This window comes from Exophiala mesophila, assembly GCF_000836275.1.
Source record: "Exophiala mesophila strain CBS 40295 unplaced genomic scaffold supercont1.7, whole genome shotgun sequence".
NCBI lineage: Eukaryota > Fungi > Ascomycota > Eurotiomycetes > Chaetothyriales > Herpotrichiellaceae > Exophiala > Exophiala mesophila.
In genome coordinates, this window is record NW_015622510.1 from 502,307 (window position 1) to 530,264 (window position 27,958).

The 27,958-nt window shown below is 52.5% G+C and overlaps 9 protein-coding genes across 9 annotated transcripts; 5 read left to right on the plus strand and 4 right to left on the minus strand.

Moving 5' to 3' along the window:
* Positions 1-161: 161 nt before the first annotated feature.
* PV10_09125 (uncharacterized protein) lies at positions 162-1,526 on the minus strand. Its single transcript, XM_016374238.1, has 2 exons — positions 1,311-1,526; positions 162-1,230 (listed from the first exon to the last, which is right to left on the minus strand). The coding sequence occupies exons 1-2, from the start codon at positions 1,515-1,517 to the stop codon at positions 457-459; spliced, it is 981 nt and encodes a 326-aa protein (XP_016219782.1). The 5' UTR covers positions 1,518-1,526; the 3' UTR covers positions 162-456.
* Positions 1,527-2,119: 593 nt separating this feature from the next.
* On the plus strand, positions 2,120-3,855 carry PV10_09126 (uncharacterized protein; the record flags this gene model as incomplete). Its single annotated transcript, XM_016374239.1, has 5 exons — positions 2,120-2,213; positions 2,266-3,122; positions 3,180-3,308; positions 3,369-3,475; positions 3,540-3,855. 5 exons carry the CDS (start codon positions 2,120-2,122, stop codon positions 3,853-3,855), a joined length of 1,503 nt encoding a protein of 500 aa, XP_016219783.1.
* A 200-nt stretch (positions 3,856-4,055) lies between these two features.
* PV10_09127 (uncharacterized protein) lies at positions 4,056-6,176 on the minus strand. The gene has a single exon (XM_016374240.1). It carries the CDS (start codon positions 5,822-5,824, stop codon positions 5,072-5,074), a length of 753 nt encoding a protein of 250 aa, XP_016219784.1. The 5' UTR covers positions 5,825-6,176; the 3' UTR covers positions 4,056-5,071.
* Positions 4,094-4,846, plus strand: PV10_09128 (uncharacterized protein; the record flags this gene model as incomplete). Its single annotated transcript, XM_016374241.1, has 1 exon — positions 4,094-4,846. The coding sequence occupies one exon, from the start codon at positions 4,094-4,096 to the stop codon at positions 4,844-4,846; it is 753 nt and encodes a 250-aa protein (XP_016219785.1).
* Positions 6,177-6,839: 663 nt separating the features above from the next.
* PV10_09129 (uncharacterized protein) lies at positions 6,840-9,759 on the plus strand. The gene has a single exon (XM_016374242.1). The coding sequence runs from the start codon at positions 7,172-7,174 to the stop codon at positions 9,617-9,619; it is 2,448 nt and encodes an 815-aa protein (XP_016219786.1). The 5' UTR covers positions 6,840-7,171; the 3' UTR covers positions 9,620-9,759.
* Positions 9,760-9,796: 37 nt separating this feature from the next.
* PV10_09130 (uncharacterized protein) lies at positions 9,797-15,511 on the minus strand. The gene has a single exon (XM_016374243.1). The coding sequence runs from the start codon at positions 14,890-14,892 to the stop codon at positions 10,201-10,203; it is 4,692 nt and encodes a 1,563-aa protein (XP_016219787.1). The 5' UTR covers positions 14,893-15,511; the 3' UTR covers positions 9,797-10,200.
* A 1,800-nt stretch (positions 15,512-17,311) lies between these two features.
* PV10_09131 (uncharacterized protein) lies at positions 17,312-19,719 on the plus strand. Its single transcript, XM_016374244.1, has one exon. The coding sequence runs from the start codon at positions 17,496-17,498 to the stop codon at positions 19,656-19,658; it is 2,163 nt and encodes a 720-aa protein (XP_016219788.1). The 5' UTR covers positions 17,312-17,495; the 3' UTR covers positions 19,659-19,719.
* On the minus strand, positions 19,642-22,848 carry PV10_09132 (uncharacterized protein). Its single transcript, XM_016374245.1, has 3 exons — positions 22,254-22,848; positions 20,749-22,201; positions 19,642-20,702 (listed from the first exon to the last, which is right to left on the minus strand). Exons 1-3 carry the CDS (start codon positions 22,441-22,443, stop codon positions 20,018-20,020), a joined length of 2,328 nt encoding a protein of 775 aa, XP_016219789.1. The 5' UTR covers positions 22,444-22,848; the 3' UTR covers positions 19,642-20,017.
* Positions 22,849-24,782: 1,934 nt separating this feature from the next.
* Positions 24,783-27,691, plus strand: PV10_09133 (uncharacterized protein). The gene is made up of 4 exons (XM_016374246.1): positions 24,783-25,427; positions 25,477-26,350; positions 26,399-26,942; positions 26,997-27,691. The coding sequence occupies exons 1-4, from the start codon at positions 25,132-25,134 to the stop codon at positions 27,473-27,475; spliced, it is 2,193 nt and encodes a 730-aa protein (XP_016219790.1). The 5' UTR covers positions 24,783-25,131; the 3' UTR covers positions 27,476-27,691.
* Positions 27,692-27,958: the final 267 nt, after the last annotated feature.

Below are 27,958 nucleotides of genomic sequence, written 5' to 3' on the forward strand. Positions count from 1 at the left end.
ACCTTGTCCACGAAAACTACTTGTCCATCAGGAGGCAGCATGGCGGCATGCATGGCGGGGACTCCAGAGCTTCCCATGACTTGGAAAGGAGATGCCGGCAGGGGCAATGCTTGCTGAACTGCTTGGGCCAGCCGTGCAAGAGCACATAGAAGATAGACACTGGCGGATGAATGCATCGTAGCTATATCGTCATAAGCTATGTCGATGAATAGGTCCAAGATATTGAATGTAACTCGAGATGGAGGAAGAGAGAACAAATTTGGAGATGGCCACAGCATGGGAGGGATACATTCTTCCGTGGCTCTTTCTGTCGGTCGAGTGAAGGTAATGATGAAGAAGAAGGTGTCGGCGGCAGCGGCAGCGGCAGCAGCAGTAGCAGCAGTACTTGCCTGGATTGTCAGTCTACAGTTGGACCTTCTGCAGAATGTGAGATGATCATGAACAAGGTCCTCATTGTCATGATACCGGAGTCCAGATTGTCCAAACTCCAGTCATCTCTCCCAGTCGATCACTGCTCACCTCGACAATGGCGGGTGATTGGAACTTGGCATTGCCGAGAGGTAGTTGAAGTCTTCCAAATGCGCCGTGAACCACAAGCAGACAATCAAATGAGCACTCAAGAGTACGAGATACAATCGAGCTCCCAGTGATGAGCCTCAGTGTTTCACCACTAGGACCAGAGAAGGCAGAAGAGATCTCAACACCTGCATACTCTCTAAAAGGTATAGGTGTATCTTTGTGACGCGATTTGTTCTCACCAGGATGAATGTCGAGGGGAGCTTCGACCAGAACAAGAACGCCCCTGGGTTGTCTGGATAGCTGCGTCAAAGTCTTCAATAAACCTGCCAACAAAGCATTTGCGTGGACTGAGCCATTCCTTCTCTGGGTGGCAGAGAGAGCGGACCCAATGCCCCGTATGAGAACGAGATGGCGAATTTCGTTGGCTGTTGCATTTCTCGGGTGAGTGTCTTGATATATGGCTTGACTGATTTCGGCAACACTTTCGACGAGGCCAGCCATGTCAAAATACTGCAGCACCCGGACATTGCTCAGAAGGTCAATTGCTGAAGCAGAGTTGGTGAGTCCACTTAGGATCGAGTGTAGAAGGGGAATTGCTTCATCACTAGGGGGAGCGACGAGATAGATTCTGGGAATGGATCCTCCAGTTGAAGAGGATACGTTGGTAGGTTGAGCGAGGCTCGCAGCTACGAGATGGAGTGGCAGCGATGGCTAGAAGGTCCACTGGGTTAGTATATGAACGCCTGGTCGCCACGGTGAGAGAGCAGATGAGAGACACAAAGGAGACTTGCCCAACCATTGATGCGAACATCGTCGATGCCTGATAAACCAATACCAATGATTCTCCCAGCCTGCCACAAAGGCTCCATGAGGCTACTCATCCCCGTGACTTGGATGCCCTGTCTGCTCTGTGCCATGGATCCCGCTCCATCAGCTAGCATTGCATCTTGTGAGAATTCCAGTTTGAATAGTGACGAGGCGAGAACTGGGTCCAGCATGTTGAAGATTGCGGTCCACCGGGACGTAGTTTGTTCCACTTGGAGTAACCGAATCTATCATGCATTGTATCGAATGAGTCGTCTCTACAACGAAAGAGAACCCTGTCATTGCTTCGTTCGTTGCTGTTTGAGGGCCAATATGAAGGTGATTGAGGTTGAAGAAGTCGCTGGGGTTTTCCAGCGGAGTATTTATTGCACAAGTGCAGACTGAATATTCTTGATGCAATTGATGAGAATGTCCAGACAGTTACGACTCGATACCTATTGTTCAACTTCCGTCCATCATGTCTGTGCATCCCTCATCGAATGAGCTGATATACTCATATCTCTCTCTTCTGTACTTGAATTCCAATCCAGCACAGGCACCATCATCCTTATCTCCGACCGACGACGATCAAAAATCCTTTGCCACCATCGGTCGGCCAAATTGGCCGCAGCTTGGACCAAGTGGACACAAACTCCACAGACAGACCTCTTCTTCTCCCAGGTATTAGTCAGATGGAGACAGAACGTCGTCTATCCTTCACGTGTCTCTTCTGGCTTCATGTGCGTGGCTGGAGAGCAACGTGTTGGTTTTGAAACCGTTCGTTCTTAGCAACAGCATGTCGTCTCTACCATCGACTCCTCAACAACCCTCAGATATGGCGCCAGGCAGCTTGTCTTTCTGCAAGTTTTGCGACAAGCCCTTCACAAATAGTAAATACCCCCCCCTTAAATGAGCTGCTGGCGAGACTGAACACACGCATAGCCTCCTCATATCAACGCCACATTCGCTACTGTGCACGTCACGTGCGCAGTCGTCCACGATCTTGTCGCAGCTGCAATGCCGCCAAAACCAAGTGTAGCTTTGATTGGCCTTGCTCGAGGTGTGTACAGAAAGGTCATGAGTGTCAGTACAGCGGCTCGGGGTCTGCTATCCAGCAAGGTGGAACAAAACCATCCACTACTCACTCCAAACATCACAATCGAGAACCGGACTACGACGAAACTCCCAGAGCATCGAATGCGGAGAAAGAATCGTGGCTCGATGCGGATTTTCTTTTGACAGAGAATCCAGTCCAGGATGATACTTCTCGCCAGGTGCTGGACCCTACCAGACCAGTCTCGTATCCTGACCTTCCAACTTTTGACGAATTCGTCACATTTGAGGACAACTCCACGGAGCACCATCAGTTCCCGGCCGGGGCATCGCCATCCTTGAAAAAAAGGGAATCTGAAAACACAATGCTTTGGTGTGCATGGATGGACACCAATCCTTCTCTTGCAGTCGTGGCACAGGACAGTCCAATCACGGCAATTCCCTCCCCATGGCCAGATTTCCTCGGGCTCTCACATCTTAGGCGGCCTCGGAACGACCACAATGCAGATATCATCATCCAAGCATTGCGAGCCTTCCCTACCATGATGCTCCGCCGAGAGACATTTCCCTGGTTTATCCATCCTCAGTCCCAACTTTTATCCACCTCGCCCTCGCCAAATGCTTGTCTGCCAGAAGCTCTTTCAACATGTATGAGCATTGCACAGATGTTCTTGTCACGGACTTCGGAGACCAGATCTTTCCATCGCCAGATGATAAATGCAGAGCATCATCGGCTTACTCTCCAAGTCAGTTTCTTCTTGCCCTCGAACATGAATCTCGTGTCGAGACTGACCTTTTCCTAGATGTACCAAATGTCAAAGTATCAACTTCTGTCCGCCTTACAAGCCTGTATGATCTACCTCATAATGCTCATCATCGACTACTCACCGGGGGATGAGGAGAATGGGCGTGTGCTTCTGGGGGGTGTTCAGGTCAGCTCCATCCCTCCCTTCCGTTGCTTCTGTACCCATCTCAACCACTGACATATACAGGGCCTCTACGTTTTGTTCAAACAAGTTGGGGGCACATGTTCCCAAATGGAAGAAGCAGAATCGCGCAAGGCTTGGGAAGAATGGATCTATGCCGAATCCAAAAGGAGGTCAGTCGACAGCTCCTTCAAACTCTCATTAATCTCGCACGGCTAACCCCAACATACCCAACAGATACGCGGCGCTCTGGCTCCTCGTCGGCTATGTCGTCTGCGTCAAGAATGGAAGGCCTTTGGATAGTTCCCAAAGCTACAGATCCCTTATGCTACCTTGTCCCAAGTCCCTGTGGGAAGCAAAAACACAGTCATCATGGGAAGCAGAACTTCAGGCATGTCGCATCTTGAGAACCAGCGCACTGGTGACCTTGGGCGACCTGGTCGACGCACAAAAGGCTGACTACACGCCAATCAATGCCCTGAATCTAGACATGTGGAATGCAGGGACAGATAATCTGGGTACATTGTTGAACCTTGTTTGTACCATGGAATAAAATGTTCGAGCTGAATGTCTCACGTCAATCCTTGGGCGAAATTGGCCGGTGAGTCTGAGTGCTGCTGGTGTCATCTTGGGGTGGACCGTCCACGCGGAAAAATTGGCCGAAGGATGGGTTTTCTATATCAATTGACCATCCACCCAGCTTCGGAGACTGACACATGCAATTCACCTCATCTCTCCTCATCGCTGACCGTTCAATCCATTACTTGGACAGCACAGCAACCGGTCAAAAGATGGCATCCAAAGCCCCTATTGCTTTCATCTCAGGCGGAAACACAGGCATCGGACTTGCAGTGGCCACTCAACTTGCCAGGGACCACAAGTACCATGTGATTATCGGTTCCAGAAATGAGACTGCCGGACAAAAGGCTGCTGATGCTCTGGTGGCGGATGGTTACTCGGCTTCGTCCGTTCAATTGGATTTGGCATCAGATGATTCCATCGCAAGGGCCGCTTCTTATGTTGAAAGCAGACATGGTGTCCTGGACGTCTTGATCAACAACGCGGGCATCCTGATCGACTATGTCCCAGGCGTTCTCGAAAAATACAAAGGACTGTCGACTCGCGAGCTCTTTACCCAGACGCTAAGCACTAACGTGGTAGGGGCGGCATGCCTGACCGAGGCTTTATTACCGCTGCTCCTCAAATCAACACTGCCTCGAATTGTGTTTGTGTCTTCGCGAATGGGTTCCTTGGCCGAAGCGACCAACAAGTCCACTGCTTTCTACGCCATCGACTACAAGGCCTACGACTGCAGCAAGGCTGCCCTCAATATGCTGACTCTCAATTACGCCCGAATTTTGGACGACAAAGGCGGTATGGTCAACGCGGCCTGTCCCGGCTTGGTCAAAACCAATCTCACCAACAACCACCCATGGGGCGCATCAACCGAGGAGGGAGCCCAGCGGATCGTCGAGCTGGCCACAGAATCTAAGGGAGGTCCGACGGCAACATTCTCCGACCGTGCAGGTATTGTCCCGTGGTAGAGGTTGTCGACCAGACCTGAAGAACGTGAGCGGCGACTCGATTACTGCGCGAGACGAGAGAGTGGAACGCTGAAATGAACAAAACCGGTGTAAACTTATGTATGACGCGTGGAGTTGAACACATGAATCACAAGACCCTCCCTACATCACTCAAGCATTCAGTCGTGCATGGACCATCCCTTGTAAGCTTTGCATCAACTTGGGTTGATCTGAGCCCCGTGATTGTCAATTGCCCATCGTGGCCATTTGGGCCCCTTTGTGGAGTCTCTCTTTCCATGACATTTTGTGGGTGCCCTTTGCCCTGGCCTCGGCGATAATTTCCTCGGCCGTCTTGCCGTCGGCGATAGTATTACTCCGAGGTGTACTGGTGGGATCGGGATCCAAAGGTGTTGAGTGGGAATCTTGTCGGTGACGTTCGGTGTCTGTCGAGCGCGGGTCGTCCAAAGAGTCGGCTTCGTACTCTGGTGCGGCGGCCTCCGCTCGCACTTCGGCATAGACAGGCAGAGCTTCAGGTCCACGAGTCCATCGATCGCCTTTAGTCACTGGATCCCCTAGACGCCATTTCTTCACATCATCGGGCTTTAGTAGACAGTCCTCGGCTGGAGCATGGGTGCCGTGATAGTTCCCATCTTTGTCCTTGGCATAATGCTTGCGCCAGGTATCGTAGGGAACTTGTCGCATGCGGAAAGGCGGTAGGCCTTCATCCTCGCCAGAACGTTTCCGCTGGGTGGTCATACCGATCTTTCGAAGAAAACTCTTCCGTCGCGATGGTTCTGGTTCCTCAGCGGCGTCATTATGTTGCCAGTTGACGGCTTCATCCCAGGAAAAGGTGTCGGCCACACCAACCCCGGTTGGCGGAGCCATGCCTGACGGAAGCCGAGGAGGTAAAACTGCAACCGAGACTGTTCGAACTGAAGGCTCGGCCGAATTTGACTGGGACGCGGTCCTAACACGGCCTACAGATTCGCGGCGAGACATACTTTGGGGGTTGGTGTTGACTGAGGGAGGCAATATCTTGCTTGCTGTCGCCGTTGGATCAAGTTGAGGACTCTCCAAGTATTGAATAAATTGGACGAGTCCTGGAGCGGCGAGGGTCTGATTAAATATAGCACAGGTGAATCAAAACTCTTGCAGTTGAGGTCCAGTCGAGCTAATTATGGAACCATGGTTAAGGTTACGTTCGGCGGATGATCGCTCGCTGGGGAGAATGTTGTCTGGATGGTGGCACGGTGGACGTCATCACCAGACCCAAGGAGGATGGAGGGTGGGAGCAGCAGGGGCCCTCCTTGATGAGGCCTAGATTAGCGAGACCACAGAGAGGGGTTGGAACTCTTGCCGAGATGGTATTTGTGGGTGAAGAAAGGCGAAGGAAGAGGAGTGGCTGAGCCAAAGTCTGATTGTGGTCATGCTGGCGATCTTCTTTCAGGTCGGATCAGGCGGCTGGCAGAGTGGGAGAAGAGGCAACGTGTTGATCAAGCTATTGCAAGGTACTGGATTATGCAAAAATCTGCTTGCAACGCAGGTTTCGGTGCCTGCTGACTGCTCACTGCTCAGTGCTGGGTGGTGCCTTCCCCATCCCAAAGTACTAAGGTAATAGTCCCAATATGAACGAGGATCCCCGAGCTTTCCTGACCACCTGCAGGTTTCCACACTAACAAGTACTGTGCCTAGGAAGGCATAGGTAGGCAACAAGGTTAATGCTTTTAAGGCGCCCAGAGCACGTCACTCGGGGCTCCCCGGCCCCAAGTGCATCCCACAAGCCAACCCCAGACTTTAGGTACTTTAGGTGTCACCTGAGGTAATCACGAGCGAAGTGGGCTTTCCCACAGGTTGACGATCAAAGCTTAACCCAAGCACCCACAACTTTTCATGTGTCCTCCGTATTTTTGTTCGACGCCTTGACCTGGAAGAGTTGACACTCACTGCCCGGTGACAAGTGACAAGAACCGATCATACCATCTACATTCCCTATCTTATACCCACATCAGCCTGTAAAGCCTAAAATCGAGATAATTGACAGAGACATGCATCTCATCACGTGAGATGAGACGACGGGGAGTGCCTGCCTTGAAATTTGTCCCTGGACGCGTGTCACGCGCCTGCTGTTTCTGGCTTGCCAAGACCTCGCGTTTGAACCAAGAGACAAACGCGACGACGACGCAAGGCTGCTGCTGCTGCTGCTGCGCTGCCCGCTTCTTCTTCGTCCATGACCTCGCCACAACATCCACATCTTTAGGGTTATTAACCCTAAGACTCTATCAAGTCCCCCCAAACTTCATCATCTCTTGTTGTTCTTCGTTCTGATCGCATGCTAGTCATCCCACCATGGCCCCTCGCAAAGCTGCAAGGTCAGTCAGCAGAAGAAGTACACCTCAGTCCCCGCCTAAACCACCCGCTTCTCTATCTTCACCCTCCTTAGCTTCTCAGATTCACGACAAACAGCCCAGCCGCTCACGCAGTCGTGAAACTTCAGTGCTCGAGAGACCACATCAGCACCAGCCGAACCCAAACGCTCGAAGCCTGTCTACCCTTGGCGAAAACGATGAGGACGCCAATCTAACTTCGCTGGGTCCTCGTTCAGCCCCATCGTGGTCCGATCATTCTGAATCCATGAGCCAGGACTTTCAGGCCGACCTTGACGAACTTGATCGAGATACTGTCATCGATGACCTGAGGGATCTCTACCATAACTCCAAAGCCCTTCTTTCACTCTTCTCTAGTCCTGGTCACCAGAGCCTCTCCTCAATAATTGCCCAAGTCTCTCAGCCAACCTCATTGATCGGTCGACGGTTTCGACATCAAGCCAGGAATCTCCAGAGAACTCGCCAAAGCTTTGGTGAGAATGACCTCATCAACCCGAGCCTCATCGTATGCAAAGTCGCAGGGGCTACTGATGTATCCCAGGTCGAGGATGCACTATGGAGACCAGATGCCATCCTCTATCTGGCAAACATATCTCTTCAGCTCATCTCCTTGTTCATGACTTCGCCTGAGGATCGCAACCACCTATCATTCATGTATAACAATTTCCCTAATCACTTTGCCGGCCCACCTGGCAGTCCTTTTGCTCTGAAGTCTAGCAAGACCACTTCTGAGCTCGTGTTGGAAATTACCACCCAGCTCTTTCTCCATAACGCCACCGAACAATACACTCGCTCCGATTTTGACCCACACCAACACCTGCAAGCCGTCTTTTGGGACGACCCCGACCGCTTGCTCCGAGATTATGATGCTGATATGGAAAGCAAAGCCCTCGCCAGGGTCAAAATGCTCCAAGATCAGCTCGACTCAGACCTGGACCTTGCCACACAACTTCGAAATCTTAGTGAGCGTTTTCCATGGTCCAAATTTCTCCGTCGAGTTCTTCAATGGTCAACTGAACGAGCAACCGAATTAGACCGCATTATCGCGTCTCAAAGTGGAGTGGACAAGATTGTCGACTCACTCATCAAGGACGACCCTCAGAGCGGCACCGAATCCCTAGACACAACGAGTGAATCGGGTCCCTCTGACCACGAAACCACTTCGCCCCAAGCCACCACACACACTCAGCTGGATGATGCAAATGAAACCCATCTTACTCGCGCTTCCACGCCGTCCAAGCCGCTCACCGGAGTACGTATGCATGTAGAATACCAACAACTGAAGAAAGAAAAAGCAAGACACGCCGCTCAAGTTTTGGGATTAACTCAGCGTGCGAACCGTCGCAGTCCCGCTGCGGAGCCATTGCGAGAAATCCCGCAATCACCAACTCCTGTAGAAGATTCCCTTGATGCTCAAGACGATGATGCCAATCCCAACGATCAACTTCTGGGAGCCCAAGAAGACGATAATCTTGATCAAGACGGCGTCATGGGCGATCATGATTTGTGGGCGCCACCCGCGAATGTCTCATCACCGCCAGAGATTGTTCCCACTCAAACAACTGCCATCATCATGCAAACTCTCGCCAGAAAAGCCGCTGAAAGAGAAAAAGACAAAGGGGGCATACTTCCAAAGAGGTCACTCTTGGACAGACAGGCTACTGCAACCAGGGAGGAATGGACTGCCGATCCTGACTTTGATAGCGTACCGATGCCTGAACCCATCCAGCGAGCCCAAAAGCGGCCCTCCCCCGTTCACAGTAGCCAAAGTGGTGAAGAGGAAGACTTCGAGGAGGATAGTCGGCCGCACAAAAAAGCACACCACACTGTTGGTAGGCAAGGCGTGTCGAAGAGCATGCACTCGCAACAGCCCTTTTTCACAAACAATACCCGAAATGTCAGGCCCGATCCCGACTCTCGCCGCCCCCAGTTGATTTCGAATCTCCAGAGCCTCTCATCCACGGCGCCACTTCGTACCGCCCAACCATCAAGCTTCCCAGTAGCTGCTGTGCCGCAAGCAAGCCAAGCAGTTGTTGCGAATTTGGAAGCCAAAGTGCTGACTGCCCAGGCTCGCGAATGGCACCATCCCAAGACTCAAGTTCGCATTCCATGGAGCGAACAAGAGACTGAACGGCTCATTGAAATGGTTGGCCACTTTCACACCCAATGGTCGGCCATAATGAAGAGAGACCTGGTGCACGAGGACGGCCCTCGACTCCAGAACCGCAATCAAGTCGCCCTCAAGGACAAAGCACGAAACATCAAGATGGATTTCCTCAAATCAAGGCGAGCCTTGCCCCCTGGATTCGAGGATGTGTCTATTACCGCGAGGGACAGGGAAAACTTGATGATGATGGGCGTCCATCTTTCTGAAGGCCGATATACTGGCCCAAATCTGAAGTTGCAATGATGCCCATACCTCGGAAACCCATACAAATTTCATTGACTGCCGTTCTCCATCCTGGTTCCGGTTTCGATACGGATTGGATTGTGATATTATTATTTAGATACCCATCGATTCTACTCGGGGCGGGCGCTCTCGTGTTTGGGGTATCGTACACGTCATCTAGAGATATGAAATAAAGGTGATTGATTGTATCAATTGCAATTATGAAGGACTATAGGTAGCTTATATCATCTCACGTTGTATCTCGACACCCGCTGTCTGCTCCATAGTGTCAAAACGCACGGCTATATTGGTCCATGAAAGTAGTAACCACACTAATGAGCATTCCATTCAACTACAAAATAAACAGCGGATGCTGTCCATTTGTATAGACAAGCAGGAATGGCCCAAGTAACACCAGGGATACCCAACACCGCCCGCTGTACAATTTATTTTCAACGCCGTCCATCATTCATTACCGTCGTCGTTTTGGGGGTATCATTCCATCCTTGCTGCCAAATCGGCCAAACCTGATCGATCCCCCAAAGTGTCACCATCACCAACGCCAGAAACCCGTTTCCCTGCTCAAAAGCTGGATATTCAATTCAACCCAGCCGCTTGCTCGAAAGCCCGACTTGATATTTGTCCCAATCATCCGTTCCTTGAAACAGAAATCGAGCAACCTCTCGTTGTTCATCGTCCCATTGCTCCGGTGCTTCCAGATCCAAGCCCATGGCTTTGGCCTGCAATTCCGCCGTCGACGCTGTTGAGACTGCAGGTTTTTCCACCATCTCAAACCCGCCCGAATCAGCATCTCCCATAACAAGATCTCCTTCATAAATGCTCTTCACCTCGTCGAACGGAGACAACCGGTCCCAGCCGCCGAGATCCAGTCCTTCAATGTCCTCGTCAATCTCCCTCAGGTTTATCTGCCAAGATTCATCGTCTGGCTTTTTGACCTCCTGAGGCTTTACATCGACACCAGCTTTTGGAGGGAGATCCTTTTCACTCGTAGTCGGGCTCTTGGACTTCTCCGTGCTAGTGTCGGTGAGAGCGCCATTGGCACCTTCCGTGATCTTTCGCCACCTGGGGCTGGTGTTCCGATACTGCTCCAACATGCGACTATGCAGGTCTTGTTGTTTCTGATGCGATGGAAAGAGGTCGTCCCAGTCCTCACTGTTTCCAAAAGCAACGCGCAGCTGCTCTAGGCTGGTATTGGTGTGTTTCCATGGGTCATCAATGTCGTCATGCTTACTTTCGGGTCGACCTCTCGCCTGGCTAGGAATTCTTGACATGGTGACTGGAGTTGCTGTTGTGCTCCCGGCTTTGACGGCCGCTGGCGTTTCATTGTCCAAATGCTTTCTCTTCTGTTTCCCGTTCTCATCGAGGTTAAAGGCGAAGCGAAGAGACTCATCAAGAAAAGCCAGAGGGTCTGTGACAGGTTCCATATCAATCTTGTGTGCCATATTGTGATGCTGGTCAAGTTCGGCTTGGGTAGTAAAGCCTTTGAGTTGATGATCACAGCCGACCACAGGACACTTGAAGTGTTCGGGGGCTTTGGATTTGACGATCGGAGAAGTCGTGGCTGTCGGTGTGATAGCTGCAGCAGGAGCGGCCGGCGTAGCTGGCGCCTGCTGATTATTCTTCTTACGCCGCTTGGGATCTGCAGGCAATTTGAGGTCCTCCTGCCGCAGACCAGCATTGGCGTATTTTGGCGTGCCCTGGCCTGGTTTTCCACCCAGTTCGAAGGGTGGCTGTGAGGTAGTCGGCGCAGGCGGCGCTTGATTGGCCTTGCTCAGTGACTTTTTGCGCTCTTGTTCCTGCGCTTCCAACAGGCTCAGATTTTTGGGTGTCAATTGAGCCGCGGCAGGGCGTTGCTGTTGGGACTTGTTCTGTTGAGGGATTTGCGCCGCTGTTTGTTGAAACTTGAGTGTGACGTTGTTGATGATCGCTTCTGCGTTATCTGCCGTAATGCTGAAGTGGTCCACAAGTTCAAAGCTCTTATTCTGGAGCGCCTGAGGTTTAAATTGCGAAAAAAGCTGGATTTTTTGCATGATCAATTGTTTTATGGCAGCTTCGTTCTGCTCCATGCGATAAAAAGCGACCAGGAAAGCATCGAATCGGCCGAGCATATTTTTGACGTTGTCGGATGTCAAAATGTTCCTGATGCGTTGCCTACTGGCAGCGTCCATGTTGGTATGTGGTCGATGCTTAGGTAGGCTGCTCTGAACCTCCTTGGTAAGCTCGGCGATCCTGCGGGCGGCGACTTGCTGGCGCTGCCAATTCACGTAGGCTTGCTTTTTTTGCGGGTCCAACGCAGCAAATTGCTCCTTGGAAAGTGACTGTGGTGGTCGACCGGCATCGTTTGACTGCTGGGCCACCTTGTTGACCGTGAGATCGACCATCTCATCTTCGTTCGGACGTTTGACTTTGCTGTCAACCTGGGCTTGGGGTTGACCTGTGCGGGGCCCTTGGATTGAGTTTTGCCGTCCCGGCGTGTTTTGTTGACCAAGATTTGGTTGCGGTGGCATTTGTGCCATCATTTGGGGTGCCATGCCTGGCATCAGCTGACCTCCCTGAGCTGCAGCTTGCTGCTGGAGGGCTGCTTGTTGCTGTAGCTGCTGTTGCTTCTGACGCTGATGAAGTAACATCCGGATCTGATCATCTGAGGCATTGGCTAATCTGGGATTGGAAGCTCGTATCCTCTGGATGTCTTGGGGCGTGGGTACTCGAGGAGCCTGGGCGGCCATCATTCCGGGAGCCTGTTGGGGAATGATATTTTGCATAGGCTGCGAGAAGCTTTGCTGCTGAGCTGGGGGTTGCGGCATTTGTTGCGGCTGTTGCTGCTGCTGCTGCTGGCCAGGTATTTGTCCCGGGGTTGCCTGGCTCCTTGTCTTCATCAGATGTGCAAAGTGCGTAGCTTGAATATTCATCACTGAAGGCATTGGCAGATTCGGTAAAGGGTTTTGAACAAGCCATTGCTTGAGTTGGGACCAGTTTTTCACATCAGGTACTCGTGTATGCTGGCGAACACTGTTTAGAACGGGAGCGGGAACAGGTTGAAGATCCATAATCTTCATTTGTTGTTGATTAAGCTGGACGGGCCTCGGCTGTTGAGATTGTGGTGGAATATTTTGACCTTGTGGTTGCTGCTGCTGCTGCTGTTGTTGTTGTTGCTGCTGCTGCTGAAACTGCATTTGACGTTGGCGCAGCATTTCTTGATTTGATTGCAGCTGTCCTGTATTTCCGGGCATCCCAGATTGGTCCTGCCCCGACATAGCCCCTGCGGACAGCGACTGTTGCATGTTTGCTGGTCCAATGTTACCATGGCCAAGAAAAGTACCATTTTGCATGGATGCATTGGGCTGAGATTGTTGGAGTTGCATCGGCTGTGGCTGTTGCGATGCGCTCCGTTGCATGGCGTTGCCTTGTCGTTGGAAGTGCATGAGGATGTTTCGCCATTCACTTTGGGGCTTTTGACGAAGCATGGCTTGCAAGGGGGCGGGAAAGTTGGCCAAGGCTTGTTCGCGCTTCTGAGGGTCCTGCATGGCCATTTGGGGTTGCTGTGATTGTTGCATTGGGCCCGGGACCTGCATCTGCTGGTTCATCATGGGCGTGCCCGAGGGTGGTCGTGAGACTTGTTGCGAACCCGGCTGAGGACTCGTGCCGGCAATATTAGGACCAACTGGTCGGTTGAGGGCGGAAAGAGGAGTGGTAGATTGGGACGGTCGTTGGGTCTGAGGTTGTTGTTGATTGCCGGCCATTGATTGAGCCCGGGCTTGAAGAGCTTGTGCCTGCTGGTTTTGAGCCTGCATCTGGGCCTGTTGTATCTTTGTAGCCTGGGCGTGTTGTAAGCGCTGCTGCTGGGCAATAAAGGCAGGGTTGTGTGCATTCTGATTTTGTTGACCCATTCTCTGGTTCATCATTTGTTGCTGTAGACGCAGCTGTTCCGCACCAACTCCCTGGCCATTGCTCGCGGGCACCACCAGTTCACCACCCTCCTGAGCGCGCAGACCCTCGCCTTGCAAGCCTTGAAATCGGCCCATGTCGCCCATGGAATTGTTACCTTGGCCCTGTTGGCCTGCAAGTGGGCCGAGCATATTGTTGGTGTTGGCGGAGGGATTGGTACCAGGGCTGCCTCCGCCACCTTCGAGGTGTTTGCGTCTCCGAAACTCCTTGGTGGCAAGCATGCGAAAGTAGTAGATGATGGGGTCGACGGCTTTCTGGGCGAGATTCTGACGCAGCTGGGGATTCATTTTCTCGACAATGTTCCGCATTTCCTCCTTGGGAGTCAATTTTGCGAGCTCGGCAGCCCTGAGATTGATGGCCTTGTTGTCGTCATTAGTTAGTTCAGACAGATGCACGTTCTTCTGTTGCATATTGTTGACCGCCATCATGTTGTTCTGGCCAGAGGGATTGGGATTTTGAGCCATCATTTGTTGAGCAGGTCTTTGTTGTTGTTGTTGTTGTTGTTGTTGCTGCTGCTGTTGCTGCTGCTGGGGTGTCTGCTGTGAATTTCCCTGTTGCTGCTGCTGCTGCTGTTGCGGCTGCTGTTGTTGTTGGCCAAACAGAGGGGAAGACTGCATTTGTTGTTGAATATGAGGAGCGAGGGCCATGTTAGGGTTCATCTGGGTCATGTTTTGTATCTGAGGATTGAAATTTGTCGACATCTGCATGGTTGGCATGCCCATGGATTGCATTGCAGCGGGGTTGGATTGAGTCATTTGCTGCATCCTCTGATCCCTGATTTGACCGAGCTTTTCACTACAGTCCCTGGTGTAGTCTTCTCTAGAGGTGGACTGGGTGAAACACTTGCGTTCAAACTGAAGGGCAACTTCGATGGCGCGGGGCAATTCGACAGGAGGGCGTACGAGACGAAGAGAGTCGACGAGGAGTTTGATTTGAGCGGCCCTCTCGCGCACACTGACCCCGGCCTGCCAGCCGGTGAAGGGGCCTTGTGAATTGAGCATATCAAAGATGTGTTGCTGGACAGATGGATGACTGAGAGACATTTGACCGGCCATTTGCTGGGGCAGGCCTCTCGGCTGACCCATGTTGTTCGTCATCTGAGTAGGCATCTGGTTGGGCATCTGGGCTTGCAAACCCATATTGGTCATATTTGCCATGTTGCCCATGCCTCCCATGTTTCCCAAGTTAACCGACATGTTTGAGCCCATCTGAGGGGCCATCTGGTTGGGCATTTGACCACCCATCTGGGCATTCATAGCCATCTGTTGCATGGTATTGGGCATGCCTCGACCCATGCCTGCCATGTTCTGGAACTGCTGAGGGTTCATGATGGCGACGACGGCAGGGATGGAGGAGCAGTGGCCCTAGGTGACGGCCCAGTGAGCCTAGAGCATCCGCGTGTGTAGATGTGTTGAGTCGTGGGAAGACAAGTGAGAGGATGAGGAAGTGAAGAGGGTGGGGGAGTCGAGGTTATGAGAGGAAGTGCTGGGGGCGCGGCGGCGGGAGAGAGGTGTGATAAAGGTCCAAGGGGGCTGCTTGTCGAGGTAGGACAGAGTCGACGGGGCGGAGGTAGGTCAAAGTCGATATTCAAATTATGACGGTGGGACAAACTAAAGTCTAAGTTCAATGGACAACAGGTTGTTTTGGTTTGAGAAGAATAGCGGAGTGTAGAGGGGTGTGTGGATGTTGCAGGCCATGTGATTTGGGCAGTGAACAACCGGCAAGTTCAGAGACGGACGAGGATCGGTGAGCGTGTAAGTTGGGAGAAAAGTGTTCGAGGTGATGGGAATGAGTATGAGAGGGTTGAGTGAGGATTGAGGTTGAGAGTGAGGATGATGGTGAGCCCAGGTTTTGTAGAGGTGGAAAAGAGGACGTTGGTGAGGGCCGCTGTTTGGTGAGTCTGGTGGTGAGTCTAAACTGTGGGTGGAGATGTAAGTACGGAGTAAGGTTGGTAACTTTTAGAAGGGCGGAGGACAGAGGGCAGAGGGCAGAGGGTCTGGTGTCTGTATGTCTGGAGCCTGGTGTCTACCACAGCGGACTTTGGAACCTCCCACGCCTCCTTACGACTTTGCTGCTGTTGTTTGGTCTCTTGTTCTCGACCAAGTGGGTCTTTTGGCAAGGTGCAGATGGTGCAGATGGTGTACTCCGTAGATGCTACAAGATGCTGTCGTGTCGTTGGTGCTTCTTTGGTTGACTTGGGTGGAGGTTGACGCTACGGATTCGCGTTCGTATTGGGCTAACACTGGTCACAAATCACGCCCGGGCTTTGACAGGTAGGTAATCCGTAGTTGAAAGTCAACGCACTCCCACTGCGGTTATTATTCTATGGTTCCACGAAGCGTCGATCTGGAGTATCAAATCCCCGCTGCTGTTACTTTTGTCCACCTTAAAAGGAACTTTTACGCTTCAACATTCAGCTGGAAAGGAAACCCTACTAAAAGACTCGGGCAAAGTTGTGGGAGTTCGAGCGACCATGTGAGGCGCAGACCCTAAAGGTCGTGTCTAGGCGTCCCTGAGGCCCTCGGCCACTCAGAAGCCAAGTATTGGGCAACTTGGTTGGCTGTTCAGGGAGTGAATGATTAGGCGGCAATAATAATGGAGGGTGGCAAGCTTAGCCCGACGGGCCTTCTCAGGTTTGTTTCAACTCTGCTAACAAGTGTCAAGACACCACGAGACATTCATGACAGCAGCAGAACCGGGAAATCCATCTCACATCCAGTCGCCTGATGACTGGAACGCCCAATGAAATCAAGCGAGTGTCGGCTGCTTGATGTCGCAGCACTGATCAGTACCCATTGGGTTTTTCACGTTGGCTTATTCGCTGACCCAGCTTGATGACAATGACTCGATTGACCTCTTGGGTCTTCTACTTTGTCCTGCCTCGTGATGACCTTGTTCGAGGCCAACCTCATGTAATCTTTGTCCTTTGCCTGACCACAAACCTTGTCGGACGAGGACCACTGAGGAGAGAGCAGAGAGCATGCCCAGACATAGTGTGGAATAAGAGCAGCTTCCTTACTTCACGCATAGACAAGGACAATTGCCTCACCACAAGCCCAAGGATTGTCGTGTTGTGGTTGGTAGTCACAGTCATCCCTGGCCCAGAGTTGGGCTTAGACGAATAAAATATACGTAGCGAGTAGCAGCTGCAACTAACGCTAAGTCGCCTACAGAGCTCTAGGAATCACTCCTAGATTCTCTCTCTAGCCTCTAGGGCAATAGGGCACTCTCTCCAGGGCACTCTCTCCAGGGCACTCTCTCCAGGGCACTCTCTCCAGAAGACATTTTTTCCTACAATAGGACACTAAACCCAATGTAGAACCTACTGAGCGAAGCGAAGTAGGATTATGCACTCACCTTCGACGTCACTTCGCATACGCCTATTGCCGTGGCTCCCGTCAGCCAGGCTGGGGTTGTACTCCGTATGTGCACCTACAACTTTCCTGGGTTCATTAGGTACCTACCTAAGGGACTTACCGCTACCGCTAATGTACTTTAGGTGTCTGCCTAAGGTATTAAGCAAGTAATTAGTACTTGTGCAAGTACAGTAGATACCTGCCTAAGTAGACACGCCACACGTACCAGATTCGCCTACGTCAGCAGTCCATATCCAAATGATCACGGGAGTGTCACAGGCTGGGTGGCGCCTTCCCCCAGAACTCGGCAAGAATGAGCCCTGACCAGTAGGAAGGAACAATCGAGGCAAATCATCCGCAGCTTCCATCACCTTTCGTTGGTTGATCGTTTCTTCTTCTCACATTCTCAGGTCCTTTTGGTCCTTTTCCTATTCTCCCACGCCTCTCCCTCTCCCTCCTTTCACACATCACAGCCAACCTAGACATAATCGACCCTGTAATAAGGCGTCTAGGGTATCCTCTCGCCATGATCTCTGAGATACCCTCGTCCATTCCGCTGTCACCAATCTAACACCATGTCCGATTCAGCCTTCACCCCCTCCGTCGCCTCATCTCCTCCCTCCGCAGGCTCGATCGTTTTCACTGTCCTCGCCCTCCTCACCATCTCCTCCGCCGTCCTCTTTCTTTTACGACACTACCTTCCTCTCCGCTCGACTCCTGCCTATCTGCTCACCCCAATATTCTTCTCTCTAGCCCTTCCCACGAGCGCCCTCATTTTGGTCCCCATCGACCTCGCATCCAGCGCTAGACTCACTGATCATGGCGGCAAGGGTATTTGGTTGCCTGAGAGGGCAGTCTTGGTCGCCTGGAGAATCGTTTATTGGCTCACCTTCGTTCTGACGTGGTTTATTCTCCCATTTCTCGGCGAGTACATGGATGCTGGCTATCGGGACTCCAAGGCTCGTATGACATATTCCCTGCGCGCAAATGGCAGGTATCAGCTCATTGTGCTGGTTTGTGCCATTGCAGGCCTGATCTACATGATATTTTCATATGGTTTCGATTTCACTGCCATCAAAGCCTTGGTCATGGCTTTGGCTTATGTTTGGGGATTGATACTTGCCATCTATCTCATGGGTCATGGCCTTGTCGCACTTCCTCGAAAGCTCTTTCGCAACGCTGATATTAGTGGGAGCCTGCGCCGCACCCAGGCTCGCGCGCCTCGAGTTCACGAAAAGCTTGAAGATGCTATTGCCGTTCTGATCGATCTTGAAGCCCAGGTTGCTTCGCTAAAACAGCGCAAGACTGGTTCTGCACGCGACTTTGCCGAATGGATCGATGAGCTGGAGGATTTGACCGCTTACTCCGAGATTCGTTCTTTGGCAAATCCAAGCCCATTGATGACGGACTCTTCCACCGCTGTTCCTGCCGTCATTACCGAACGTTATCTCGCCGACTTGACCAGGAGACTCACACGAGCTCGCTACCGCCGCGCAAGATACATTCGCGAGTGGGACCATATCGTGAAGATCGCTTCAGACCTCCAAGCTATTCTAGACTCCAAGGCATCCAAGAAGCTAACTTTTGAGTCGACTTCATCTTCTCCCCGCCGCTTCTCGCTTCTTACTCCCTACATGCGCTACCATCTTCATGTTCACCTCGCCCCTTATGCCCGTCTTGTCCTCGGCGCCGTACTCTCAGTCGCATCTATCGCCATTATCTGGTCCGAAATCATCAAGTTTCCTGCGCCGCAACTATCTGCCGTCAGTCTCACCGTCATTCACCGACCTAATGACCAAGATTATCAGATTGGTTTTGGCGGACAATTAATGGCTTCGGCTTGGATCTTGTACATGTGTATCTGCGCACTCAGCAGCGTCAATGATGTGCCCACCTGGAACCAGCGAGCCCTGGTGAGACGAAACACGTACCCAGAGTCTGCATGTTGGTATGCCGGCCAGATCGCCAAACTGACAGTCCCGCTGGCCTATAACTTCTTGACCTTCCTGCCCAAAGACATTCATCGCAACTCAACCTTTTATAACTTTCTCGGCCGCCTTATCAACTTGACGCCCCTAGGAACATGGTTCGATTACCTCTTCCCCATCTTCATTCTTCTCCCTGTCTGTGCTACGCTGTTCAATCTCTACGGGAGAATTAAAAATATCCTTGGCTTCGGAATCTTGGAAGATGAAGACGAGCAGGAGGACAACCCCTCGGGATTTGGCACTGGAGGGTGGCGGGAAGGGAGAGATCTGATCGCACGTGACCTGCAAGGAAATCGATCCACTACACTGGGACTCGGCGAATCGCCTCGGGTCAGCCTCGATATTCCTCGTGCGAGGAACCATCCCACGCGATGGGTTCCGCCTTCAGATCGTGCAGGCGCAGCGACGGCACCGCTTGACTCTAGAGTACAGCCCGCGCCGGGTATGGCCAGACAGCGGGCTCCGCCGTTGGATCCTGAACCCGAAGAGGAGAATTTCTTCACCTTGTTTGGGCGACGGGTGAAGAACACGATTGATACAATCGACACGCCACGATGGATGCAACCTGGTGGGTCGGGGTCTCGCCTCAGTCCGACGAGCTCGTCTGGACTGCGAAGACCGAAATGGATGGGAGGTGATGGTGAATCGGGGGCCGATGGCAGCCGTGGGCCCAGCAACTTTCTTGGGTTTTTTGGAGCCGGTAGCGAGACTGCAGCGGGCAGCGAGAATCGAGGCCGAATTGTATTATAAAGTCATGTAATCTAAACTAGAGGCCCAGTGGCAATTAATAATGCACAGATTTTGATACTTGAACAAAGAGCATCATCAGGAATGATCCCGGAGCTCGTCTCCGAGGCTGGTTGACATTCTCAAGTCGTAGTGTATGGTGGCATTGTATTTCGTGACTTTTCCATAGTCCGCAGGCTGCTCTAGAGCCAGATGCTGGTTCCGAAACGTGAACAAGAACGTGAACGTGAACAAGAATCCACCATGTCGGGCCTCTACATCCAATCAAACACAAGCACATCGCGGTCGCGTTACATGACATCCTCGTTTTCCAGGTGCTATGGCAGCCCCAACCCCGGCTGGCTGCCCGACCTTATGTACAATCAAATTCCACGCGGTCCCCCGGGAGGACCACCTCCCATCGGGTACCTCCCGTCCACACCAGGAACGGCGCTCGCTGGTGGGATTCGGCCGCCGCCCATGCCCGGGTATCCGCCTCTCGTGGATGAATGTCCTCCGCGTGCTCGACGACCTGGGCCCGTCATTCCTGGCAGCGCAAAATCAGGATTGCCCTGCAACAAAACATCCTGTCTCATTTGCTGTTGGTCTCGAGCCCCTGGTGGCCGTCTCATCGGGCCCAAAGAACTAAACTCTCCTCCATTGCCGGGTCTCCAGTTCGGATTTACCCCTCGCTGGCTCACACTAGTGAAATTGCTCGTCTCGCTTTCCGCTGGAGACCTGGCTCCCGGCAGGTCTTCGTACGAGTGACTAGGCGGGAGATTCAACGGCTCGGGCCGGTATTGATGTTGTTGGCCTGGCGTTAGTAGCATGGGGACACGGGAGTCCTCCGGATCCTCTTCCACAGGTAAAGGCGGTTGGTCTTGCGCAAACCGGGGGTCGACATCCTCATAGTAGATGTCGCTGCCACCAGAATTGACACGATGTCGAGCCGGAGCGGCGTCCCTGTATCCCGCAACATGGCTTTCTCCAGATGGCATTTCGGCCGGCAATGCATCATAGCGGGACGGTGACCCTGGGCCCCCCCAATTCGTTCGAGGCGGAACATATCTATTTCTGTTAGCCGGAATCGCCGGGCGACTTTGCTGATACTCACTGGTCTTGGCTCTGTGATCGTTGAGGGGAAAGGGCTCGGGCGGGAAGTTCACTGAGCTCGGCTGGCTGTGGGCTTGATACAGGCGGCATGGCTGGAGGAGGCGACATGCGACGAGTTGTGCTGGATGGAGACTGGGCTCGGACGCCATAAGGAGACATTCGCTCCCTGCCAGGAGAATGTACTCGAGCTCCATATGGGCCATGGTGATCATCTGGGCCTTGAGTATAGATGGATGGGCTCATTGGAGTATAGTTTCTGTCCTCAACAAATGGTTGAGACTGGGCAATTTGGGAGTCGACTGGGCCGTCAGCAGGCATCCTGTCGGGGTACTGCTCGGGAGGAGCATAGCGGTCTGGAGCTTGGCCATCATGAGAGAGATAACCGGGCGGAGGACGGCTCTGCCCGTTGGCCATCATGGCTCCAGCGGCGCCGCCAGCAAGGGCCCCCGCCGCCATTCCGGGGCCAAACGAGCCCCTGCCACGCCCACCGTAGCCCCCTCTCATATCAGGATTGAAAGCACCACGACTCGAGTAGCCTTGTGGAACTGGCGGCCCGCGTGGTGCAGGGGCACCACCCCGTGAAGGGTAGCCGGGACGAGGAGCATAAGAACCTCTGCCTCTTGATCCATAAGCACGCGCACCAGGAGGCGGGATACTCCCATCGCGATATGGGCCTTGGATACTCCTCTCGTCACCCGATAAACCTCGTTGAACTGAGCCCGGGCCCATGATGGGGACGGGTGCTGTAGGATCGCCGTACTGTTGATCTGCCGTGCCATCGCGTGGTGGCCTGCTGCCAGATCTGGAGGGAGGCTGGTAGAATCTGTCGGATGCATTGTCGCGAGAGGATGAAGCAACTAGAGTGTTTTCATTGGACATTGCCTGGGTTCGTAACGGTTGTCGGTCGTCTTCGGCCTTTGATGAGGTGAATGTGGCGAAAGTAGGGAGCCTGTCGGCACCAGGGGCACCATTGACCATTGGCATGGAGGGTTCAGGGTTGAAAGTCTGACCGGCGGACTTGAGTTCCTGTGCAGCTTGTCGGTTATAAAAGTTCTCTCCGCTCATCTCTGCGTTCTCGGCGATTCTCTTCTTACGAGCCTTTCTAGAGACGAGAGTTCTCCGCATGGCGCAGGTGACAACACCAGAGGCTGTGATGAGGATTGTGGAGGCTAGAACAATCCATCCTCCCCATTGTAAGTGAGGGACGAAAAGGAGGATGTCGACGAGGAAGGCCAAAAGAGTGACCAACAAAGTGGGGAGGAGCAGGATGAGCAGTCCGAGGAGATATCTGGCGGAGTGGGAGGGGGAGTGAAGATGGGCGGCGGCGGCGAGGGCCAAGCAGATCAGGTTACAGAAGGCTGCAACCGGGTGGACAATGAGAAGGGCAGACAAGGAGTGCCTCGCACTGGAAGGCAGATTGAAGTCGCCATCACCGGCGGAGCCAAAAAGGCCGTCTAAGCGGATGTCAGCAGGTGGAGGTTCGTCAGGACTCATGGGAAACAATACCGGTTGTGTACCCGACTCTTATGCCACTGCATCCATTGTTTGGCTGGCAGTAACCAAAGACGCCGAAGTCGACGCCAGCAAAAGTGGCGATTGGGATGGCTCTGATGACGGGGGTGGAGAGGACGGACAGGAGCAGAAAGACGAAGGATATACAAAGTAAAATGGTCAAGGGAGTCGCAGGCCTCAGCATGGTTGGGGGATCAGGTCAGGGGCGCATAGGCGCAAAGTCTGATCGAGAAGGAGGTAAGCATGGGGGAGCACCAGTTGCAGATGATATTGGCGGCGATGACTAGAGACCAGGCTTTACCGTGTGGTGATGGTTGTAAGAGAGTACAGGGGAGACCTCAGGTCGGATGGGTATGTGGAGGAAAGGCCGAGGTGAGGAGTACCAGACTCTAAGTGAGAGGAGAGCGAAGGATGAGGACGGAGGAGGGTTGTGTGAGAATGAGCGTGAGTGATAGGAGAGGATATGGAAAGACAAGGGAAGGGAATCAAGAGGTGAGTTGAGGAAGAAGTAGAACCTGGTGGAGCAGGTGGTGGACGTGGAGGAAGAAGTAAAGAGGATGAGGAGGAGAAGAAGGAGGAGAGGATGAGGACATGAGGCGCAGTTCCAATAATGGGCAGTTGTAGCAACTTGCACTCGCACTTGCACTTGTACTCGTACTTGTAGTTGACAGCTTCCGTGACCAAGTTTGGAATGGCAAGAGCAATGGGGGGGACATGGGCGATTAGGTTTGGTTGGGTTTCCTAGGCACCCGCTACGCCCACTACTTACGCCCACTGCGGACTCGACTACGGAGTAAGTTAAAGCTCTAGGCTTGGTTCACCACTTGTGCCACTGTAGAAAAGGCCGAGAGAATCCCTCCGGCTTGGGTAGCCTGGCGCGCCTGGCCAAGCGGCAGAGTGTTTACCAGAAATCTGCAGCGACAGTATTGGTTGTAACTTAGGAGTGAGTACCTACGGAGTAGGAGTAGGTACTAGGTAGTCTTGTAGCCTACAAGGACTCCGAGCCAGGTGTCCACACCCACGAGTTTTCAAGTTTGGTGCAGGCATGCGTTCCCTCATGCCATGTTCTAGAAGATGAAGCGGCAGCAGTGGCTTATACTCGTAACCCAGCAGGAAAATTAGGAATTTCTAGTCGAGAGTTGGAAGGGAAGTTCTTGGTATGGCTTGGTGATTTTTACTGGCAACGCCAACTACCAGCCAAGCTGGAGTTCTGTGAGGATGAGCACTTCGAAGTTGGCAGAAAGAGATTAGAAAGCCAGCGAGCACCGGGTGGAGATGCGAGACTCTGGACGAACCCCGCGATCACCAAAGCCAACAAAGCCAAGTACGGGTAGCTCTTAAGACCAAGACTGTTGCCCAGGCTGACCTTGAGGTTTAGTGGCGGAGGAGAGTGTGATGTCCGACTGTTGGCATTGCAGTTTTAGTCCGAGACATCATTAAGGTACACACCTAGGCAGGTAGTTAGGTACCTAGTGTGTACCTTATCTTAATATTCGCGCCTCGTAAACATGGAGTGGACGTGGAGGTGGAAGTTGTCTTGTCAGAGACTGGGCTCATGAAGTTGTTGAAGTACTCCATATGTACAGCTAAGCGAGTCCGGTCCCATATAGGCTCACCTTTGTAGGTACGGAGTGGTGAGATACCTACGGAGTAAGGCTTGAGCATGCACGGGGCTCCGCAGGACCAAAGCAAGGCACTTCAGCCCCGGAAACTTGCTCCGCCAACCACCCACATCAGCCGTGATAAAAACACGCCATTATCGCCAATCGCTTCTGATCCACAAAATGGGGACAGGGACTTTTTTAAAGGTTGCGCTTCCAGGCGTGCCAGGCCACGCCACGAGACGAGACAAGATGGCCAAACCGTGTGATCACCAATCATAGGCTCCAGTTGGTAGTCACGGTAGTACAGGATGATGCATGGAGTAGGCATACTGGCTATGTGCATTTGATAGGCGCATAGCACATTTGAAACAAGGGTGACGCAAGCTCTTGGGCATTTTTGTATGACATATTGAGATTTGGCGTCAAAAGATTGCGTGTTTGATGGCCTATGGCCCGAAAGTCTGGATGCAATGCATGTTTCATCAGCTGGACCTCCCTACAGTAGCTTAGGTACCTAAATGCAGTGCTCCAGGTAAAGTTGTAGGCGCCTCGGGCAGTGCTTGCCCTACAGTCTCCACCTAAACACCTACCTACCATGCCTAAGAGACAGGTGCATCATGTACTCCAGGAACGGCTTAATCACCGACAACAGACCTGAAGCCATCTTATCACGTGATAATTGTATCTTGGGTCTGCGTTGTTCCCATTAAACGTTGCCCATCATGCACTTTGGTACCTTGGAAACAACGCCAGATGTCACATACGCCCTTGGAAAATCAACACTCGTCCAGATATGAGGACCTTGAAGAACTGATGAATGTCAAATGACCGGCAACCAGGCAAATAGTATGTAAGAACGCTCTCCTGATGGAATGGACACTGTCAAGAGCCAGGTGTTGACGATTGCGGTCATCAAAAGCAGACCAGAACAAGGCACGAACCCCCAATCTTCATTCCTCGTGGAGGCGTACGTACCGTATACGAAGACATCATTAGAGTTGGATAAGCTTTGGCGAATCTGCGGGGACGAAACCTGGTCGAGGGCCCTATGCACGCCACAGTCTCCCAAGGTTTTCGACGCATCCTGTCATGCAGTGTCGATCTCGACACTCCCAGCATGACGTTCAGCTTTGATTACCATCGCCTCGACCATCTTTCATGTCGCGTGGACAAGTCAACGCTGATATGTACTATGGCATCACCCAGAGAGTCAACCAATTCGTGACACCTCGACAGTGCTGTCCAAACTACCTAGGTAGTCTCTCAGAATGAATGATCCTGGACTGGATGAACCGATCGACGACGCATCTAAGCAGGTCCAAGAGAATGTCGACCATCGCCACAAGCCAGGCCCACAGGATGATGTGGACGAGGACCAAGACCTTCGCAGCTTTCTCATGCCAACTCGCTGGTGGTATGCCTCGACTGCATTTCCTTTGATTGCTGGCACCTTTGGTCCAATGGCCAATGCCTTTTCAATCTGTGCCTTGGTGGAAAACTGGAGAGTTCAAATTCCACCAGGTGGTACTGAAGAGCATGGAATTGATATCCCCGATCCACATTGGTAGAGCAACCCACCAACGCTATCCATATCCCCGTTGACCTATTGCTAGGCTGATCGCCGTCAACGCCTTGTCGCTCGTATCCGCACTCGCCGCAAACTTGTCACTGCTCCTCAACATGGCAAGACGCGTCCCCTTCCGCATTGCACAACCCATCACCATCACTGGCTTTTGGGTCGCATCCGTTCTACTCATCGCTCTCATTTCCGTTGCATCCCATGCCTTTGCCGCTCCCGGCGTTCAAGACCAAGCCTTGACTCAGGCTTACTACTATGCAATCTTTGCCGCAGGTTTGTACCAGATCATCTCTTACCTCATGTGCCTAACCGTCTACGGGGCATACAGAGGTCACTACAGCCGTGATTTCAAACTCACCATGGCCCAACGCACCTTGATGTTGCAGACCATTTCTTTCCTCGTCTATCAGCTTCTCGGAGCCTTGGTCTTTTCAAAGATCGAGGGTTGGAAGTTCCTCGACGCGGTGTACTGGGCTGACTTCACATCACTGACCATTGGCATTGGCGCTGACTTTGTCCCCACCACTCACCTCGGTCGCAGTCTTCTCTTTCCATTTGCCTTCGGAGGCATCACTATCCTCGGTCTCGTCGTTGGCTCAATTCGCTCCATGATTCTTGATCGAGGAAAGAGAAAGATGGCCGCCAGACTCACGGAGAAGACTCGGGTCAACCTGGTCCAAAAAGTGGAAAAGGCGACCACCGCCAATGGTTCGACCATGCGAAACGGCCCAATGGGGCTTGAAAAAGAGACAGCAGCCGCCCTCACTCTACAGCCCGGTGACCAGGCCCTATCCGAGAAGGCAAGACGGGAGGCAGAGTTTGAGGCGATGAGGAGAGTGCAGCAAAGAGCAATCACGCTCAAGAAATACTACAGCCTGATGCTGTCGACCTTTGCTTTTGCCTTTCTGGTGACCTACCCTGCCTATCCCGTACAGTTCTAGACTGACGACGAACAGTGGACCATTGGTGCACTCGTCTTTTACCACACCGAAAAGAACCAGCAATGGAGCTATTTTGAGTCACTTTATTTTGCCTACACCTCGCTCCTGACCATCGGATATGGCGATTTTCAGCCAATCAGTAATAGTGGCAAGCCATTTTTCGTCTTTTGGTCCTTGCTGGCCGTACCGACACTGACTATTTTGATATCCGACATGGGCGATACGGTGGTCAAGACTATCAAGGAAGCGACAATCTGGCTCGGAGAAATCACAGTGCTCCCCAGTGACGAGGACTCGACCAGAGAACGACTCAAAGCGGGACTATACAACGTGACCCTTGGCAAGATAGACTCTCTCCAAGCCAAGTCTCGAGATCTCGAGGCCTCTTCCAAGGTCAAGGCAGGACGAGATGCAGGGACTCAGGCGCGAGGCCAAGCGCTTCCACCTCGACAGCGACGCCGTCGCCAGGCTGACGAAGATCGATTGGCTGCTGACTTTGAAGAGCACGAGAAAATAGGGGAGGCCATAGCTCGCAGTCACGGCGAGGTGACAGAAGAAGGTTTGTCACTGCCACTGCTAGGAGCTCGAATACGGTGGTTCTGACCTGTTCTAGTCAAGCATCATTATCGGCGCACCTTGATCGCACAGATCCGCAAGGTGTACAACGATTCCGCCGCCGCCACGCCGAAGAAGTACAGTTACGCGGAATGGGCATACTTTTTAAGGCTGCTCGGAGAAGACGAGAATGATGCTTCGTACCACATTCGTCCTCGAGGGCATCCAGAAGACCAGGCCACCAAACCCAACGCACCAAGAAAGGAGTCATCACCGGAGTCGCCTGAGGCCGATCGTGACGGGCACAGAGAAACTTCCACAAGTGCAGAAGTGGACGGGGCCAGAGATTCTTCCGGGTCTTCTGTTGCTACCCAGGGATGGAGTTGGATTGGAAACCAAAGTCCACTCATGGGAGACAAAGAAGAATCCGAGTGGTTGATTGAAAAGCTCTTCCAGCGACTAGAAGAAAGCCTGCGGGACATTAAGCAGGAGCCCGAGAGACGAACCAGGAGTGGAAACCAGCAGGGTGAATTATGATGCCTATATACAGACTTTGACAGAACCTGAGATGGGAGTGGGCTCTTGGGACACCTGACCCTGACCGTGTAACGATGCCCGTTAGGTTGGTAAAGGTCGGTACAGGCAGCGCAGTGTTGCAAGAAGTGGAGAGGTGTAGAAGTCTGGACAGCGGATAGCGCAAACAGGGCACCGTCAATACAATACCACTGGTAGATTTCCTATCCAGGATACAAGGTGTTAGTGTTTCCTTGTGTGTTAGAGACAATAACCCTGACAACCTCCAGACCTGAAAACATGGATCGCATTAGGCCTAGGTGTCTAGAAATGACGAGTGTCTATTAGGAAGGTTGAAAGACTCCATCATCTAACAAACAATATGACTGCTTTAACAAGGCGCCTCGCTTGACATGTGATAAAGAACTGGTCCATTTGTACACCACTCGATTCACTCCTTACTCCTTGAGATCACCCGGCGTTGGTTGCTGGCTAATGGCGGTGACG

Excerpts from the sequence above, each read along its gene's own strand:
- PV10_09125 (XM_016374238.1), bottom strand. The coding sequence starts at position 1,517 with ATGCTGGACCCAGTTCTCGCCTCGTCACTATTCAAACTGGAATTCTCA. Across the intron at positions 1,231-1,310 it reads ATGTTCGCATCAATGGTTGG|CCATCGCTGCCACTCCATCT; the intron begins GCAAGTCTCCTT and ends TGGACCTTCTAG.
- PV10_09133 (XM_016374246.1), top strand. The coding sequence starts at position 25,132 with ATGAATGATCCTGGACTGGATGAACCGATCGACGACGCATCTAAGCAG. Across the intron at positions 26,351-26,398 it reads CCTTTGCTTTTGCCTTTCTG|TGGACCATTGGTGCACTCGT; the intron begins GTGACCTACCCT and ends GACGACGAACAG. Across the intron at positions 26,943-26,996 it reads CGGCGAGGTGACAGAAGAAG|TCAAGCATCATTATCGGCGC; the intron begins GTTTGTCACTGC and ends GACCTGTTCTAG.
- PV10_09131 (XM_016374244.1), top strand. The coding sequence starts at position 17,496 with ATGTCCGATTCAGCCTTCACCCCCTCCGTCGCCTCATCTCCTCCCTCC.
- PV10_09127 (XM_016374240.1), bottom strand. The coding sequence starts at position 5,824 with ATGTCTCGCCGCGAATCTGTAGGCCGTGTTAGGACCGCGTCCCAGTCA.
- PV10_09129 (XM_016374242.1), top strand. The coding sequence starts at position 7,172 with ATGGCCCCTCGCAAAGCTGCAAGGTCAGTCAGCAGAAGAAGTACACCT.
- PV10_09132 (XM_016374245.1), bottom strand. The coding sequence starts at position 22,443 with ATGCTGAGGCCTGCGACTCCCTTGACCATTTTACTTTGTATATCCTTC. Across the intron at positions 22,202-22,253 it reads AAGAGTCGGGTACACAACCG|ACGGCCTTTTTGGCTCCGCC; the intron begins GTATTGTTTCCC and ends ACATCCGCTTAG. Across the intron at positions 20,703-20,748 it reads CGATCACAGAGCCAAGACCA|ATATGTTCCGCCTCGAACGA; the intron begins GTGAGTATCAGC and ends TAACAGAAATAG.
- PV10_09130 (XM_016374243.1), bottom strand. The coding sequence starts at position 14,892 with ATGAACCCTCAGCAGTTCCAGAACATGGCAGGCATGGGTCGAGGCATG.